This window comes from Poecilia mexicana, unplaced genomic scaffold (genome assembly GCF_051168715.1).
Source record: "Poecilia mexicana isolate PSO_F unplaced genomic scaffold, ASM5116871v1 scaffold_23, whole genome shotgun sequence".
Lineage (NCBI taxonomy): Eukaryota > Metazoa > Chordata > Actinopteri > Cyprinodontiformes > Poeciliidae > Poecilia > Poecilia mexicana.
Window position 1 is genome coordinate 17,076,233 of NW_028263392.1, and position 17,982 is coordinate 17,094,214.

General features: G+C 43.2%; 1 protein-coding gene across 3 annotated transcripts in view; it reads right to left on the reverse strand.

The window, feature by feature from the left end:
* The window catches only part of celf2 (cugbp, Elav-like family member 2), a 211,579-nt gene that overhangs the window by 49,009 nt on the left and 144,588 nt on the right, over positions 1–17,982 (reverse strand). For all 3 annotated transcript variants that reach the window (XM_015002472.2, XM_088003064.1, XM_088003065.1), the window contains exon 4: positions 17,546–17,628. In XM_015002472.2, the coding sequence (XP_014857958.1) occupies positions 17,546–17,628 (83 nt within the window). The remainder of the gene's footprint in view (positions 1–17,545; positions 17,629–17,982) is intronic.

The window sequence follows — 17,982 nt, forward strand, 5'->3', positions numbered from 1 at the left end:
GCTGCTGCAGTTGCAGTCAGATGTGAAGCGTTCGGTAAAGCGGAGCAGCAGCGTGAATATGCTTTCAAACGAAGCGGTTTCTGCCGGATGTGATGAGGATAAAGACGTTTCTGTAAGCAGCGTAAATACTGTCTAATGTACACTTCCACACTCCCATTCATCTCTGTGACGCGCACAAAGAGCAGTTTAATAGAGCCGCATGATGGATGTGTTTTCAGCTCGTGGCTCGTCTTTTATGAAAAAACAAGAAAACACTTTAAGCGATGAGACGGCTTTGTCACCTCGCGCGCCCGGCTGAACCCTCTCCTCTTATGTCCCGTTTTTATTCCCTCCATCTCTCTTTCCTTTATGGGAGATTATGTGGCTGTTTGATCTGCGGAGAGACGAATGACAGTGATTCTCCAAATCTAGCCCGGTATCAATCACACTCAGAGTCAAATACCAGCCGTGAGGGAGTGTGTGTGCAGGTGTGTGTGTCGGCGGCGGTGTGTGTGTGCCCCGTCTCACCCATTACGCCCCTGGGCTCAGTCACGGTGTGACAGAGGGCTTTGATCTTCCAATTCTATCACACACCTTTATCCCAACTCTCCCTCGTCTTGCTCTCTTCCTTATCATCCTCACTCTGACATTTTTTTTCCCCTTCTCACTGGCCTATTTCACACACAACACACACACACACTAGATCCACTGATCAGTTCCACGCACCGCCTCAAGGGGGCAGTCAGCTGAAAATTTAGACTGAAACAAATGAACCAAAGAACAAAGAAATCCAAAGATGGAAAAGTATTTGCCCACCTACAGATTTCTCCTGTTTTTACCTTTTAATGTGTTTCAAATAAAACTTTAATAATCAGACAAATAACGTTTGCATCTTTTGAGGAAAATAAGCTACAACCTAAATGAACTGACTAAAAAAAACATGGACTGCAGTTTCATGAAGCAATAAAAACAATCCAACATTTAGAATTAGTGGTATTACTTCATGATCATTTAAATCTACTTAATTACAGCGTCTGCAATTAATTAATCACAGATTAATCAAATAGAAAAATAGAAAAATGAGCAACATTTTCAATTCAAAAACATGTTTAACTGCTAACTTATTGAATAAATACACATCAACAATAAAGACATTTTATATATATATATATATATATATATATATATATATATATATATATATATAGTTTTAAATCTGTTCTTCAACCATCAGCGATTCGGGAAGTCCTGATCATTCATGGAGCTTCTTTAAAAATTTGAACGCTAACATTAGCATTAGCAACATGGTTAGCATTGAGATGCTATTTTAGGCTTAATTAGTTTGGCTGATAGGCTAACTCCGTTTAGCACATCTTGTTCACAGCATTATTTGTTTCCAGTATCCAATCAGAAATGAACCTCCAGTGTGATGAGAAAACCAGCTTCGTCCTCCATCACTGTTAGCTGATGTAGCATGTGCGCCAGTTTCACAGCTGTACCAGAAACAAGCAAATACAAAAGGTTCCAGCTTTACACTTCTGCATGAAGAAAAGAGTAAATGCTTTAAAATGAATGTGTTCAAGTCCTGAAGCTATATAAAACACAAACACATTCCTATAGTCCATCAAGAAGAGACGAGCTTCATCCAGGCCCAAACTTCAACAAATAAAACAAGAAATTATCTTAACAGGATCTGTATGACGACACGAAGTAGGCCAAAGTATCTAAAACTGCGATGCACTAAATATAAATATGAACCTTCCCAGGAGGCCGACCCACCAGAGTTACTGCAAGAGCTCATCATCGATTCATGCAGGAGGTCCAGGAGAAAGCAAAGGTCAGAGGTCACGATTCAACAATAAGAACACAAAGACCCGTCTCACATTTACCAGAAAACAATGATCCTCTGGACTTCTGGGAAAATCTGATCACACAGAACAAGAACAACATGGCTGCTACAGCAGAACACAGTGGTGGCAGAGTGGTGATCTGGGTGGATCTGGATTCTTGCTGTAAGCATAAAGGAGAATGTCTGACCATCACATAGTGAAGCTCACTTTAATTCTGCAGCAGAAAAATGATCAAAACAACTCCAGGTAGTCCACCTCCGAATGACCTAATCAAAACCTTGGCTTCTGTCTGACTGAGATGCAGCATCACCAGGATGGTTATACTGGAAACCTTCCTTTGTTTCTGAATTTAAATGAATCTGCAAAGCAAACAACTCCAGATATAAACAAATGATAACAGAGTAAATATCCAGTTATCAGGTTTAGGGAGGGGGTCCAAAGTGTGGCCCGGGGGCCGCTTGTGGCCTTCGGACTGTTTTTTATGGCCCCCAACTGCAGTTCAAGAATGACATAAATTTGTTGATGTATTTTCTTGCAATGGTAACTATTAGGTACATGAGGTATTTTACAACCTGGACGTTTATAATAAGTAGAACTACGTCTGTCCAGACTTCGATGCAGCCGAATCAGATTTTATTTAATTTATTAAACAAAGATAAACACAGAAAGTGTTATGAAGCAAAGTGACAAAAATCAAAGAAAAAAATTTGATGCAAATGTGAAAAATGTTTCTTAAGTTTTGGACCTACAAAAACTACTTCACTTTATTTATTTATAATTTTCTTAGCCTTCGAGTTTTTTGATTTTCGGCCCTCACTGAGCTCCGTACTTTGCAGAATGCTAGAAATGAGACATCAGCAGCAGAGACATGGAGCTCCTGCATCAAAGAGAGAAAAAGTGACAAAGGGTCGTAAAAGCTGGACAGACAGAGCGGCTGCGCGGCGCGGCCCCTGAGGCGGCGCGCTCTGCAGTATGAGTAGCATAAGGACAGATGCGGGGATGTGGATGGGGCTTTGTGTGCTAGCTGAGGGTTGATGCCACATCAAACGGAGGAGAGTCATGTCAAAGCGAACCTGGAAGTCGCATCCAGTCAGTTTTCGTTAATCCATTTCAAAGTCTGTCCTCTGAAGGCAGAAAACAAAAAAACAGAACAACAAAAGGCATGACAGGCTCCGTGGCGCTGCCGTCATTCACTCCTGAAAAACGCCGCGCCGCCGCGCGCCACACGCCGCCCACGCGAACCGAAGCAAGCGGCGCGCTCCTGCAGCTCAGGTACAAACAAGGAGAACGGCGCTTGGCTTTCAGGCGGCTCCTCCTCAGGTCTGTCTACCCAGAATGCCCGGCGGGCGGCGCCGCCGTCGACATGTTTGATCTCGGTGAGCTCCCGCCGAGACCAACAAAGCAAGGCTCTCCTCCGCTATCCCACAATTCCACAGTGCTGTTTCTTCCTGCCTGGCAGGCCCGCAGCCGCAGCCTGCCATTCATTATGCGCTCAGCAGGAAGCGGCAGAACCTCCAAAGTTCTCGCTGCGCGCAGGCGAACGCCGGGCCTCAAACTGCACCGGATGCTGCGCTGGCATTCTGCTGGAAAAATACAGACGAGTCTGTACGGCGGGGGGGAAATCCACTTCCTGTTTACCTGCAGCTGCCACGAAAAACTGCAAACCAAACCGGCTTCCTGACAAATCCTTAATAGAAATGATTATAAACCCCCAGAGCTACAGTGGCGGAGTAAGGCCACTGATGATGGACAGAAAAAAAGTAAATTTACACCAAAAAGCTCAGAACATTTCTAGATAAAACAAAAAATGTTCCGAGTTTGAAAAGCAGAAAAATTGCTTGAAAAAATTTTAAATTTCTAGAAAAATGCAGCAGCTTTGAATAGCAGAGAATCATTGTTGATAAAAATAAAAAAGTTTCTGCCAAAAACTCAACACAATTTTAGATTTAATCCAAAACAGATTTAGTCTAAAACTTTGATAGTTTGCAAGAGAAAACTCAGATTAATCAGAAATTTTCTAGAAAGAACATAGAAATTTCTGAGTTTGCTAAATCAAAAATTTGCTTGGAAAAACAAACAAAAGACAAACAAAAAAATGAGATTAATCTCAGAAATTTTTTAAAATAAAAATTTCTGAGATTAATCTTTTTTTTTAGTAAATGTACATTGTTCTCTTCCTATTTTTCTTTAATCTATAGTGGCTCCAATATGTTCAGAGCCAGGGCAAGATAATTTTACATAATTTATTTGAAAGTGTGGAGCGAAGGGGCGGCAGCTGTGCAGTAATTTCCTGAAGTTTGATTATAATGAAGTTAAAAGTTTCTGTGAGCTTCAAGGAGCTGATTATCGGCTCGTCATGCATCTGTGCTGCTCTTCAGCTGAAGTGTCTCCGTTTGTTTTCAATCATCTCCTTGCAGGCTGCAGCATGCGCGGCGGCCAGCGCTGCAGGAAAACACGCTAAATGCATACCTTGGAAAAATCGATTAGGATTTAATTTCCATATTAATGTGCAGCCTGGTCCCAGCTCACACTGGTAATAATGAGCTGCTGAGCCGCCGTGTTGTTACTGGTTAAAACTACATGGCTGAGAATAATGGCTGCTATAAATAGCTTCATTTATCTGGATTTGTGCTGCTTGGACTCAACATTTCCTTTGAAAGAGCAAAATCTGCACTGGTGAGAAATCTGGGATTCTTCAGGAAACGTTTCTGGTTTATTCATAAAAATTACTACATTTCACCACTTTCAGCTTTTTTGTCATCCTTGTTTTCAGCAGAAATTATTCTGATTAATTGTTTTGATCAAATCGATTTTGAATCAAATGGTGGACCTAAAATTGAATTGTGAGGCAGAAAAATGTTTCCAGCTCTTCTGAAGTAGTTCAGCATCAGACGAACCTGGTTCTGCTTCTGCTGGACCGGCTGATGAACGTCTCCGTTAAGTAGTTCTGGAAGCGCCTCACTTCCTAAATGTTAGCCGTTGCTTCTGGGCTAATGCTCACAGACGTCTTCCTGCCCGATGCCGGTGCTTGGAAAGGTCAAAGGTCATTTGGTCCAGGAGCTGAAGGAGCTGTGCGCCCGGCGCCGGCCGCTGGCAGCAACCGAATATGAACGCAGACTTCTTCCAACACACACCGCCACCCAGCGCAGAGGATACACACACACACACACACACACACACACACACACACACACACACGTCCATCTGCGGTGGAGGTGTGACGGAGCGCCGCTGGGTCAAAGTCAGACAGATGGCCCTCGCAGTCGGGGCTCGGCATCGATGGCGGAGAGCGTCCGAGCTCGCACACGGAGCCGGAGCTGGAAGGGGAAAACACCCAGCAAGGCGTGGAAAACCACACGAATGACCTCCAGACAGTCATCACCGCTCAAGACGCTTCAGAAACTCTCACTGCTTCATCACGTCTCCTTCAGGACAAACACGTCCACCACGCTGCACCTGTTCACCTCGCCAAACAGAAACATCTCCAGCAGGAGGAGATTCAGCACTGAACTGGAAATAATATCTGCAAAGATTTGCTCCTTATTCAAATATTCACTTTCTGACAATTATTTAATAGAGCAGTTTTATTCTGACCTGTATTCAGAAACGGTCCTGGTGGTACCTGGACCGCCTTCCCCATTCCCTTCATCTCTTCACCTCCAGCTTATGAAACAGGAGTAAATAATGATGGTAAACCCATTAGATCCAAATTCAATTAAATTTTTCACATCCGATCTGCTGATTCACTGCAGTCTTAATCTAAAGTAACGGGGGGCGGCGGCCATGTTGGATTTTCAGACACATTTTTCCAACTTGGAGAGCAGCAGATGACAGGAATGTTTTATTAGCTTAACTCGGAAAATAAACTGTCAGTTTACAGGTTGGAGGAACCGGTGGACGGATTCTCAGCCCAGAAATGATGAGATGTTTTGTGTCGCTCGTTTGTAATCCATCTTTTCTGCTTGTTGTTCTGCATGCTCCTCTCTGGACACATGAGCTTCATCCGGCTGCTGCTCCATGAGGAGGAATCAGCGCTTTCTGATTCACAGGAATTGCAAATTAGATTAAAAATATCCGGCGAACGTGTGTCTGCTCGGATTAAAGTGTGCGCCTGTCATGTGAGCTGATCAAAGCTTCAAAGAGACCCAGATGTTGATGTCAGAGCGAATCCTGTTGGATCGACTCAGGTCTGCTCGGCGTTCCAGTGGCCTGCTGGCTGCCGGCGCAGTTTGCTTTGGAGATTATGGATCTGGAAGTTAAAACAAATCCTGCTGCTTCCACTTGCTCTCAACACCTTCAGCCCTTTTTTACTCTTCCTGACACTTTTAAACCGAATGCTTTCAGCTTCTTACGATACAGAGTCAGACATGACAGAAAGTCCTAAACGTAGAGAGAGAAACTGGTTTAACGCTCGATGACTTCACTGGAAATTATGCAATATTTTATCTGATTTCAGTTCATTTATTCTCAACTGGGAATACAATTAAAACGACTTTTTTAAAATTCCTTATGGCGCTAATAAAAAGTATTTATTTATTTTCCAGCCGGGCGGCGACCCGAAGCAGTGAGCTAAAGCAACAAAGAAATGATTTGAAAAAAAAAAAAAACAAGGTGGAGATTGGATTGGCCTAGTCAAAGCCCAGACCTATTCACAGCTGATCTACACCAACCGGACAGAGTTTATGAGGATGAATGGAGGAAAACTGCAGGATGATTGAGACAAATCCATGTGGAAATACTAAATATTCATGAAACCTTTTATTAAATATTTTTATTTAATGGTCATTATTTTCACTTTCATATTAAAGGTTTTTCTTGGTAATTGTTTATGTCATAAAAGTGAAATGTTGTTGATCCTAATTGATTGATAAGTTAAAAAATGAGTAAAAATACTTCCTGCTTCGTTGGAGCTGAAAAATGAAGCTGATTTGTTTCACTACTCAAAACAGGAAAGACCAGAAAACATCTCCTGACCTAAACTCCCCACATCTGCAGTCAGAAACATATTTAAATAGTTCATCTTCTGTTTAAATCTCTTTTAAAGAGCCGAAGAAGAGGCGACTGGTGGGTCACCGCGTCTCCATGACAACCATTACCCACAATCCACCAGCAAACTGGCTATTTACGTCCAGATTTACCACGGCTGGACTATTCTGGTGCAAAATTATGACGATGGCGTAAACGTTGGATAAACGCGGGGTGATTTTCAGACTGCAGACATTGTGAAAGCCATCAGGTTAATCCCACACATGGACTCAGATCTGATCTGGGTAAAAACATCAGAATCGGCCCGTTTGCAGGGTCGCATTTGCCTGCTTCCCAGAGGCTGGAGCTTTCTAAAACTTTCCAAACTCACAGTGGGATAGTGCAGCTGCACTAGAAGAGGAACATGCTCACAGAGTTTTTCCAGCAGGCCAGTAAAGGTGGAGGAGCTGGACCAGAACCAGTCCCAGATGAAGAGCGTTTTCAGCAAACCGAATGGAGGCGTTCTGAACGATCGGCCTCTCCGCAGCAGCACAGTTACTCTTAATTATCCCCACTTCATTTAGCTCGGTAAACAATTAACCCAACATGACTGTGAGGGCCTGATTGAAGGATCTGGTATTAGCTTTGACGCGGCTCCTCCACCCTGATCCGCTAAGTGTTGAACACAGTTAGCCTCCAGTTACAGTCTCCTCCGTCCTCTTCCTCCTGCTAATCAATACCCTCAAACGGCGCCACCAACACGAGGATGGGAAGTTAATTTAAAGAAGACTATTAATATTTCTGTAGTTAAAGAGGAGCGGACGCGCGTGACGTGGCGGAGGTTTGCCTTCCTTCGGCTCTGTTTGCCGTAGCGTTTGGGTTTTACTACGCCAATTACAGCCTTTAATTGAATTGATTTCGATAATGAGCCTCTGTAATGACACCGCTGTGGGAATGTGTGTGTGTGATGAATGAGCCGCTGCTGTTTTTTTATGGACCTAAATGATTTGTAAAGAGGCGGACAGCATTTACAGATGAGGACACACACACACACACACACACACACACACACACACACACACACACACACACACACGCTCGCTGCCGACCGGTCAGCCTTCCTAGAAACCATTTGTCCGAGCTCCAAGCCCTTCAGCCTGTTGCATAATATCCTCCAGGCTATAACACATGAATGTTTGATGGCGTACAGCTCTCTACACGGTGCATTTAATATCCTTTGCTGCTGTGGTTTCATCGTTGTGGACCAACCACCAACTCGCCGCTTACGCTCTGCATCGGACTCTAGGTGTCCGAACAAACAGCCAACGGCTCTCCGGCTCCCTCTGACTACAACCGTTAGCTTCTCCGACAGTAAATCCAATTCCAACCAACGACAGCTGATGGAAACCAGTCATCTCGGCAAAAAGTCGATTCTGTTTTTAATTGGTCCAAATCATTCAGATCAAACTAAGTTTAATATCAGACAAATCATTTAAAAACCTCTTACAAGGATTTTGTCAAAATTTCAACAGAAATGTTTTATTTATCGCTCAGTTGCCTGTAAATTTAAAGCCCTTCAGTTTCCCACTGCGCCTGAAAGCATCTCTGCTGCAGGACGGCTAAAGTTTGGTCTTTACTGTGTGAAGCTTTTTGAAACCTGGGACCTCAGACACAAACAGGATGAGCGTTAAAGGAACACAGCTGTTTACACCACCACACTCCTATTGGGTCACACAATGTTACACTTTACATGAAAACCCTGCGCGGTGTATTCATATGAAGACTCAGCGTAATGGAAATATCTTTGCTTTCACCTTCGTCTTTAATTTTCTTCGACGGATTTCAGTTGTGGCGAACCCGAAACAGCAACAGGATTATTGCACAAGTCTGCACCTCGAGGCAATTCAGAGACGAGATGAAGGTGAAAGAAAAACACTAAAAATTTCAGACTCAGCCGGTGGCTCCACCGCTTTGTCTTCCCTTTAGATACAGACGTAGGTTTCTGGGAGTCTGAAGCTGCATCCTGCTCTATGTCCCTCATTTAAATCTCTCCTTCGGAAAGTCATCAGATGGAAAAGCCGGCTGGGGAAAGTGGAGAGCGAGTGGGACCAATAAATATTTAAAGCAGGCAGATTGGGCATTAAATTTATTTGCCTTTCAAATGTGTTTGGTAAAACAGGGGGCTTGTTTACAGCTTGTCTGCATGACTGACCACTTGGGATTCTCTCCTCTAAGACAGCACATCTATCCCATGAAGCGAGAGATGAAATGGGCTCCTAACCAACAAAAACGGTTCTTTAAACACTTTAAAACAAGAACCTTGAGAAATATATCAAAATAAAAGTGTTTATTTAAATGCTTCATGAATAATTTAGAGATACTTTTTAGATTAGTAACAGAATTGCCAAAAAGCCGGAGCAGCTGAAGCGTGAAGACGGCCGACAAAAATATAAATAAATAAAAACGGTGGTGCAGGACTATTAATAGTAGGAAATGAAAATGACAAAATACAGAATAACCAAAGCTTTTCTAAGTCCTGAGTCGTTTTCTGGAGTGAGAGATCAGAATGAAAACAGTTTATATAGTTTATATACATTTCCTTTTCTTGTTTTCAATTAGAAAAATATAATCTGGAAGAGCTGATGGTTTCGTGAACACAACATTCATTATTATCCAGTTTTAAAAACATGTGCAGCTTATATAGGAAGAATAAAAAACGCAAGCTGGGCTCAAATTTGTAAGATAATATCTATTTCTGTCCATTTTACAATATTTCATCAAATCAACAGTGTTTTCTAGATTTCTCTCTTTTGTATTCGAATTTCATACAAACCCAACTAATAAAAAAAAAAAATAAAAAATTTGATATTACATTTACAATGCTAAAATAGTACAGCTCATAAATAAAAGTAGGTCAGATTATTCAGGGTTTAAACTAAAATGTTCAACTTCATGCCAATATTAGGAAATATACTCAATGATATTCTCCAAGAGCAAACGCCATTAGCTACATTATGGAAATATTTAAACTTTAAATGGCTTCATTAATGAAGGTTGTGTGTTTATACTGAAACATTCTGAGTAAAATGAAGTGAACGTTTCAGAAACGCATCGTGAAGTTAGAACGAAGCGTTTCGTATTTAGAACGAAGCATTACGTATTTAGAACGAAACGTTGCGTATTTAGAACGAAGCGTTGCGTATTTAGAACGAAACGTTGCGTATTTAGAACGAAGCGTTGCGTATTTAGAAAGAAGCATTGCGTATTTAGAACGAAACGTTGCGTATTTAGAACGAAGCATTGCGTATTTAGAACGAAGCATTGCGTATTTAGAACGAAACGTTGCGTATTTAGAACGAAGCGTTGCGTATTTAGAACGAAACGTTGCGTATTAGAACGAAGCGTTGCGTATTTAGAACGAAGCGTTGCGTATTTAGAACGAAACGTTGCGTATTTAGAACGAAGCGTTGCGTATTTAGAACGAAGCGTTTCGTATTTAGAACGAAGCGTTTCGTATTTAGAACGAAGCGTTGCGTATTTAGAACGAAGCGTTGCGTATTTAGAACGAAGCGTTTCGTATTTAGAACGAAGCGTTGCGTATTTAGAACGAAGCGTTGCGTATTTAGAACGAAGCGTTTCGTATTTAGAACGAAGCGTTTCGTATTTAGAACGAAGCATTTCGTATTTAGAATGAAGCGTGTTTATCAGTATCGTTAATCTTACCTTTTGCCTTTAGCGCAGCTAGCATTTAGCCGCCCTCCTGTCTTTTTCCGTCAGCCTCATAGTCAAATTACTTCTGGCTGCTCTGTTAGCCTCCCTAGTCGTTGCATGTTTTTTTCAGGATGTACTTAATTGCTCCCAGCTGCAGGGGGCAGAACAGGGCGGGGTCAACTTTAAACCGCTTTGATTGGATATTCTCCTTAGTTCCAAATGTCCGGTTTGACTCTCGTGCTGGTTTTATTCATGCAGCGCAGTTAGCTTATGCTACCTTTCAGCATTAGCTTATCAGTAGAGGGTGTGAAATTTTAATATGTAATAAAAAAGAATTTAATTGTGGATCATCCTAAATTAGACCTTAAGGTTAATAAATGTGTCCGTTTTTGTTGGATTAAATGTGTTTTTCACTGCTTTCTATGATATGTTTTTGTCCTTAGGAGCCAGTTTGAGTTTTTGTGTCACTTAGACGGTTTATTTCAAGGAAAAAGAAAAAGAAATAAATATCCTATGGCAACAGCTGATAAAAATGTCTCCAGGGTCTGATTTCAATAATCAGAGCATTTCCATCAGCGCCTGCTTGATCGTTTTCTCCAGTGTCTACAATATCTCACATCCTCCAGCGTGACTTGGCTCACTCTGTAAACTGTTTCCACAGTTTGGCATGATGTATGATATCTAAAATCCCACAGCGTGAGCTGAGCTTTCCACAATTTCACCATCCATTTATCTACAATCAAACACGGGAGAAGTGAATCTTTTATTATTTGTCCTGTTTAATTAAGACTGTTTAAAAAGTTTGGCTTTGATTGCTGAAGTTCGCTGGTGTCAGCGTGGCGTTTGTGACAGTAGGAGCTGTTCATTTGGACAAATGATGTGTCATTCTAACTTTGTTTGGCCTTCATCTCCTCTGACGGATCTAATAAGCACTCAGACCTGCAGCGTGAACGCAGCCAGAGCCTCCAAAGCAAGTGTTCGCGTCGGCTTCAAAGCCCGGCGCAGCGGGGGTCCTGCGACCACGGGCCCTTCCGCATGAAAGGACAGGATTTCTCACATCACTGAAACCGATAATGCACATTATCACTTACAGTCTGTTTGCAGCGCCGTCCGCTGACTTGAAATAATAACCGACTGATTAAATGACTTATGTCTTTGGACTGTAAATTGCTGCTTTTAAACCTTAACCCTGCTTGAGATCCAGCTGGCTTTGAAGGGAGGCTTTGATGTGCCTTTGGTTGGAGGAACACACACAACCTTGAGGCCTGCGTCGTGCCGCCGAAGAGTGGCTAATTATCTCAGCAGCAGAAAGGTAAGGCGTGTGTGGTCTCTGCGCCACGGCGGCTTTTAATGAGCCCACGCTCTGATCCGCCCACGTCAAGGACGGGATCGGCGTGATCCCGTCCCGACACGTGACCAAGCCTCCCCGGCTTTCCGTCAGGATTTTACATCCTTGAAAAGATTCTCTCTTTTTTTGTGCCGAGGACAAAAAGATGGAGGCAGAGATCCAAGAAGATGGAGAAGAAAACAAGGATAAAAGGCTGAAACGCTCCAAGCTGGAGGGCACTCCAGAGGACACTTCCTAGATTAGCTCCCCCTCCCATCCGGCCCTCCGTGTTCCCTCCGACCCCGCTTCAGATGGGGAACAAGCGGCCCCGGGGCCCTCTCTATGGGCGTCTGGAGCCGGGTGGGTGGTTATCAGGGGACACGGGGCATTTAGACATCTGTCAGCCGCTAATGAAAGAGTTCAATTTAGTGGAAAATCTAAAACAACCTTGTCTGACGGGCAGGCTGACAGCTTTTAACTCGCCGTGAGTGTGTGTGTGTGTGTGTGTGTGTGTGTGTGTGTGTGTGTGTGTGTGTGTGTGTGTGTGTGTGTGTGTGTTGGAGTGGATCAGGAGGGGGAAATTAGAAAAATAAATTAATAAAAAGGTGAAAGTAACTGCTGAGGCATATTTTCTCTGCAGATGAAAGCGGAGGATGTGAGTGTTAGAGGCAGGCAGGCCGTGCAGCAGGGGTCGGGTCTTATGGCTTTAAATCGCTCCGGGGGGCGGCGCATGTTTCCCAACGATAGATGGGTTATGGAAGGGGTAGCGTGTGTGTGTGTGTGTGTGTGTGTGTGTGTGGGGATGAACACATGGCTCTCCAGGCAACACTTTGTCTCCACCCCCCTCGACCTTCATTAGTGGGTCATTAGGAGAAGTTCAGGGAAAGCTGGAAAACAGTCGGCTCTGTTTGTCTTCACAGAAACACTCATTATTGTTCTGCGTTTTATTTCTTTATTTTTTGTACCGCGCTGCGTCGTGACGGCGCATTAACGAAGCGAGGATAGTCCAACCCAAAGCAGACAGATGACTAGAAAACGGCTTTATTATCTGCTAATAATGGCTTGTAAAAACACATTAATACTGAATAGAAACAGAAAATATTTAACTATTCATTTGTTTAATGGTTGCCTCATATTTTGGGATTTTTGGGATTTTTTTTTTAACCATTCTTCCAGAAATGCATATGTGAAGTCAGACACTAATGTTGAGGAAGTATGGAGTCCCATTCCTGACTGAGTACCTCTGATTGGGTCATTTCTGTTTATTTGTGGGGCCATGAACACAGCATGTGGGACGTGATGAAGATACAAAACAGAAGAAGAGGAGGATGACGAAGAAGAAATAAAGGTACAGAAAAGGAAAGTTTGTTCATTTTTCTTTTCTTCTCCTTCTCATCACAAAAACAAACTGAAGAGAAAAGATTCAAGCATTCATTTGTTTGATGCTTGCCTCATATTTTGGGATTTTTAAGGAAATGCATGTGTGAGGTCAGACACTGATGTTGGACCAGTATGGCATTACATTCCTGCCAAAAACTCTGTGGAGTCTATTAAGTAATCACAACAGTGCATGTATTCATCGAGAGATTGCAGATATTTCTATTTGTCCACAGGCCCATGAACGCAGCATGGGACATGATGTGGAATCAAAGCACAGAAGAGGAGGAGGAGGACGGTGACGAAGAAGAAAAGGTGTAGAAATGGAAAGTTTAATTTTTCCTTTTCTATATTTTTACCTCAACATGCTTTTTGCAGCCATTAATAATTTCCTGCCGTCGTTCTAACTGAATATTTGATTATCTGTTTAATTAAATTGGTAAAATGATTCAAAACTGGTTTTCAGGGAAAAAACTGATTTTTAAAGATAATCCATAAAGTTTAAACAGCATTTAAGATGCAGGCTTGTAAAGACCAATTTAGAAATGTAAATATGTGAGCAGGCCCACAGCATGATGCTACCACCACCATGCATGGCAGCTGGTTCACAAAGTATCCACTGAACAAACTGAATAAATCATGATGTGTGATTATAACTTCATGATGGAAGAAATGTCTGCAGGCTGGATCCTTATTTTAAGGTTTTTTTCAAGTTGGTCCTAAAGCTGCAACAATAAGACTTTATTGGTCTAAATTTAAAAAAAAAAAAAAAAAAACATCAAAATAGGCACAAAAAAAGGAAAAGATTCTGCAGGTTGTAGTAAATTCACTCAGGAAGTGGAGAAGTGACTAAATATGATTTAATATCTCAGGTCTGCAAACATGAAAATCATATCTGGACACATTTAAGTGCAGCGACTGGTAACAAGAAGCGTGTTCCTGCCCCAAACCAACATGGCTGCCGCTGGCGGCACCAGAATCCTTTCTGCAGTTTGGGCCCCGTCCAGCTTTCCACTCTGACTGCATCTCTCCCTGTTAAGGTCTTGGGTTGGAAAGAGCGATAGAGCGAGGGAAGGGAAGAGTGCCAACTCAAACATTGTTCCACTGGCTTTTACAAGCTCACAGAGTGGGGGAGTTAATAAGCAGGTATTGGTTTTTAACGGCGGCCCGTTTATTGCTTTGGCCTCGGGCGAGCGGCAGCGCTCCACTCCACCTTTTCCCCGTCCGTCCGTACATCAGCTCCACTAATCTCTGGCTCGCCTCTCGCCCCGCTCTGCCTGCTCTCCTTTTGTTTTCACGTCTCCATGAGCAATTAATCCCGACTCCTCATCAAGCGCTGGCTTTTAGCCCCGCCCCCTAACCTTTTCAGCCTGGTCGAATCAGAAGCTTTTATGAAAAGACGAAATCAGAAACAAAACCGCATCAATTCTGCGTTATTATGTTGCTATTGATTGTGTCTGCTGCAGGTACATGTTGGAGAGCTGCTGCTGATCCTCGCGCTGCGGTTTATTCAATTTAAAAGCATATCTCTCAGTCAATACGGGACGATCTGACATCCGCGAGTCATTGCTGTGCGTCTCCGACATGATGAATGCGCTGCAGCTTTAATTACGGACATATTGAGCTGTTGATCAGTGTCATCTGGTCCTCAGAGGACGGCTCCCTCAAGGTTCAGCGGCACGGAGCAAAATGAGACCAAAATCCTCCAAACTGGGATTAAAAGCCTTTCATTCCTGGTTTAAATGCTGATATCTGTGTTTGATGCTTTGTGGAAAATTTTACAAGCAGAAAGAAGAGGCTTGTGGGTCGTGTTGCCCTGAAGTTTGTCTTCCATGCAATAAAACTCTCTCTGTCTGCTCCATTAGCCTTTTAAAGTGAAACCGCCTCGCAGCCAACATGTAAAAGCTGCAGAGCCTCTCAGTACAAAGGTTCTGTTGAAAATAAGCTGGATTACATCAACGATTCCTGAGTTTTTCTCTGCTGATTCTCAGTTATAAAATGGAAGATTAGGGGGATTAGATACAGATTACAGGTTCTGTAGATTAGGATTAATGGACCTATAATCTAGACTAATTTTGCACCTCGTGTATGAAACTGCTGCATCCCAGGTGAACAAATTGGCATCATCACAGATCCTTCCTTCAAGCAGAAACAAACTCCATCAGTGTTTACACTCCTGCTGTTATTTACAGTTTTTGCTGTTGCATTGATTTTCATGATGTAATTCCATAAATATCAACATAAAACAAATTTTAATGCAATTAATACAATTTTTGTTTGGTCGGGAACCTTTGTATTTCCATGTTTCTGGTACACCTGTAAATCTGACGCGCAAACGACATCCAGTTTTAACTTCTGCTTCTAAAAAGCGATCTGATTGGACGCTGGAGAAGACCATCACTGTGTTCAGGTTGTGCTAAAAGTAGCTAGCGCAGCTGTTCAAGCCCCGACTTGGCAGAGATAAAAACTGCTTCGATTTGATGATAAAATGATATTTTAGCGGCTATCTTGAATGTTCTCTTTATGAGGGCCACATAAGACGTTAAAGCGAGCTAGTTTTGGCCCCCGCGGCATGAGTTTGATACGAATCCCTTACCTATTTCTGATTTGATGTTAAAATAGGATAGAAGAAAATTTATACCAGCCAATAATGTGTTTCTGCAGAAATATTTGTGACCTGAGAAATATTATGCTTTACATATTGAAGAAAATTCTAATTGTCTTTAAATTTGAATTTAAAGTAAATAAATAAAACTGCCCAGTAATCTAAATGTTCACAGTTACAGAAACGGATTCCTGTCATGTTGGCGCGAGTGCAGAGGAAGGATCTGAAGGTCCAGTTTAGCTGCATCAGGATGAACATTTCCTCAGCAGGCTGCAGGTTTACCTGCAGAGGACGGCTGACCGGAGCGGATAGGACGGCGTTACCGAGGCGATTTCATGTCCTCTAATCCTAAACCTGCTGCTGCCTCTGTCCTCAGGCTGCTTCTCTCCTCCAGCTGCGGATCACCGGACGGATCAACAGGCTGACTTTAACCCGCTTATTCCGCTCGCAATTAACACGCTTCCTCTGCGCAGAGAAAGGGGCAGGATTCTGGCTCCATACAGGGATATGAGGGATTCCCTCCTGAACCGCCCAGGAGGCCGATCCCATGATCCACTGGAGCAAGTTGAAGGTTTGTAGACGGACCAGAGTTTGCTGTTTTAGTTTGGTTAAGCGTTCACACTCACCAAACGAACCGGACTTTCAAGACAAACGGACTGGAGTATATATGTCTGATGATGTCACATGATTGTCTTTTCTATGTTTCTCTAGATGTTTGTAGCGGTTACCCCTGACAGAGACGCCCTGAGCAGAGAGTCGTATTGCCCACGTCTTACCCACTGAGTCCAGTAACTCTGGACAGAAGAGCTTAACTGCCAGAGCTGGGAAATAAGTACGAGAGCAGTGTGTCTTTTCTTGGTTTAACGACTTTTATATCTCATTAAAACCCAAATTATTTTTTGCCTAAATGAGAAAAGTGTAACAGTAAAACAGGATGCGTGTCGTTTAGAAGCAGCTTAGTGAGAGGACGGAGACAGAGGAAGTCCCTTTATGACTTTTTAAGATGCTGTAATCTGTCAGGAATGTTTTTCCATACTGAGTGACAAACTGACACACATTCATTATAACGACCTGCTGCATGCAGCCTCTGTAAGCTTGTTTTATAGAGATGTCCTGCGGATCTCTTGTTGTGTGATCTGAACAGGAGAAACCTGAGTAAATAAAAGAAACTACTTCAAATAATCAGGTTTTCTATAGTAGAGAATGAGAAGATTTTAGAGGAAGGACCAGCAGTCCTGGAGGAACCTCTGGATGTTGAAACGGGGCTACAAAGTTTAATTTGCATCTCTGCAGGCCCAGTAAAGAGACCACATTACATCTCTGACTCCTGCAGCTCCACCAAAACAAATCCAGCTCTTTCTAATGTTATTATCCAGCTGGGAGACACCTTCAGCTCGGCTCCCAGCTCCACGCCATTCGCAGCGTGTTCCTCTGGAGGAACAATGCTTCCAAACAGGAGTATTTGTTTCCAACAAACTCCCAGCGGCGGCTGCCTTCAGCATCTGCTTCCCTGCTTATCAACGGCCAGGCTTCTCACACAAACTCCCTGCGACAGGCGGCTGCTCACCTGCGCGCGGCCGGTCACTCACCGCTGCTAAATGCGGCATGGCAGCATGGAGGTAATCTCCCCGACACACGCAGGCCGGGGGCGAGCGCGCCTCAGGGCGCTGCTGGGAGTGTGTGATTAGAGCGAAAGGTGGGAAGAGGAGAAGCCAAGACACAAATACTCACCCCTGTTAAGGTCTTTATGTTATGCAGTGCATTCTGGGCTTCAAGGGCAGCTTTCCTTGTGTAAAACGTGACAAAACAGCAGCCTGGAGAGACAGAGGAAACACAGAGAGCAGAGGGATCAGCAACAAAGAGCAGCTTCTATATTCATCTGCTTGGCATCACCTGTCGACACCTGCAGACGTTGAGTGAATGTTAACAACACAAACATCCAGCCTGAGATGACGAGAAGGCTTCTGGATCGGTTTCAAAGCCTGATGAGTCGAGTCGAGAGGAAGTGGCACACGGGGAGACGCAGGAACACAAACACAAAATAAAAGGCAGAAACGCTGGAGCAGCGGCTTTCTGCTCATTAATCCTGCAGCAATCAGAGGAACGCTGCAGAAGGAAGCGATGCTCTCGCTGACCTGATTTAATTACAGACATGAAGGTCAAGCCAG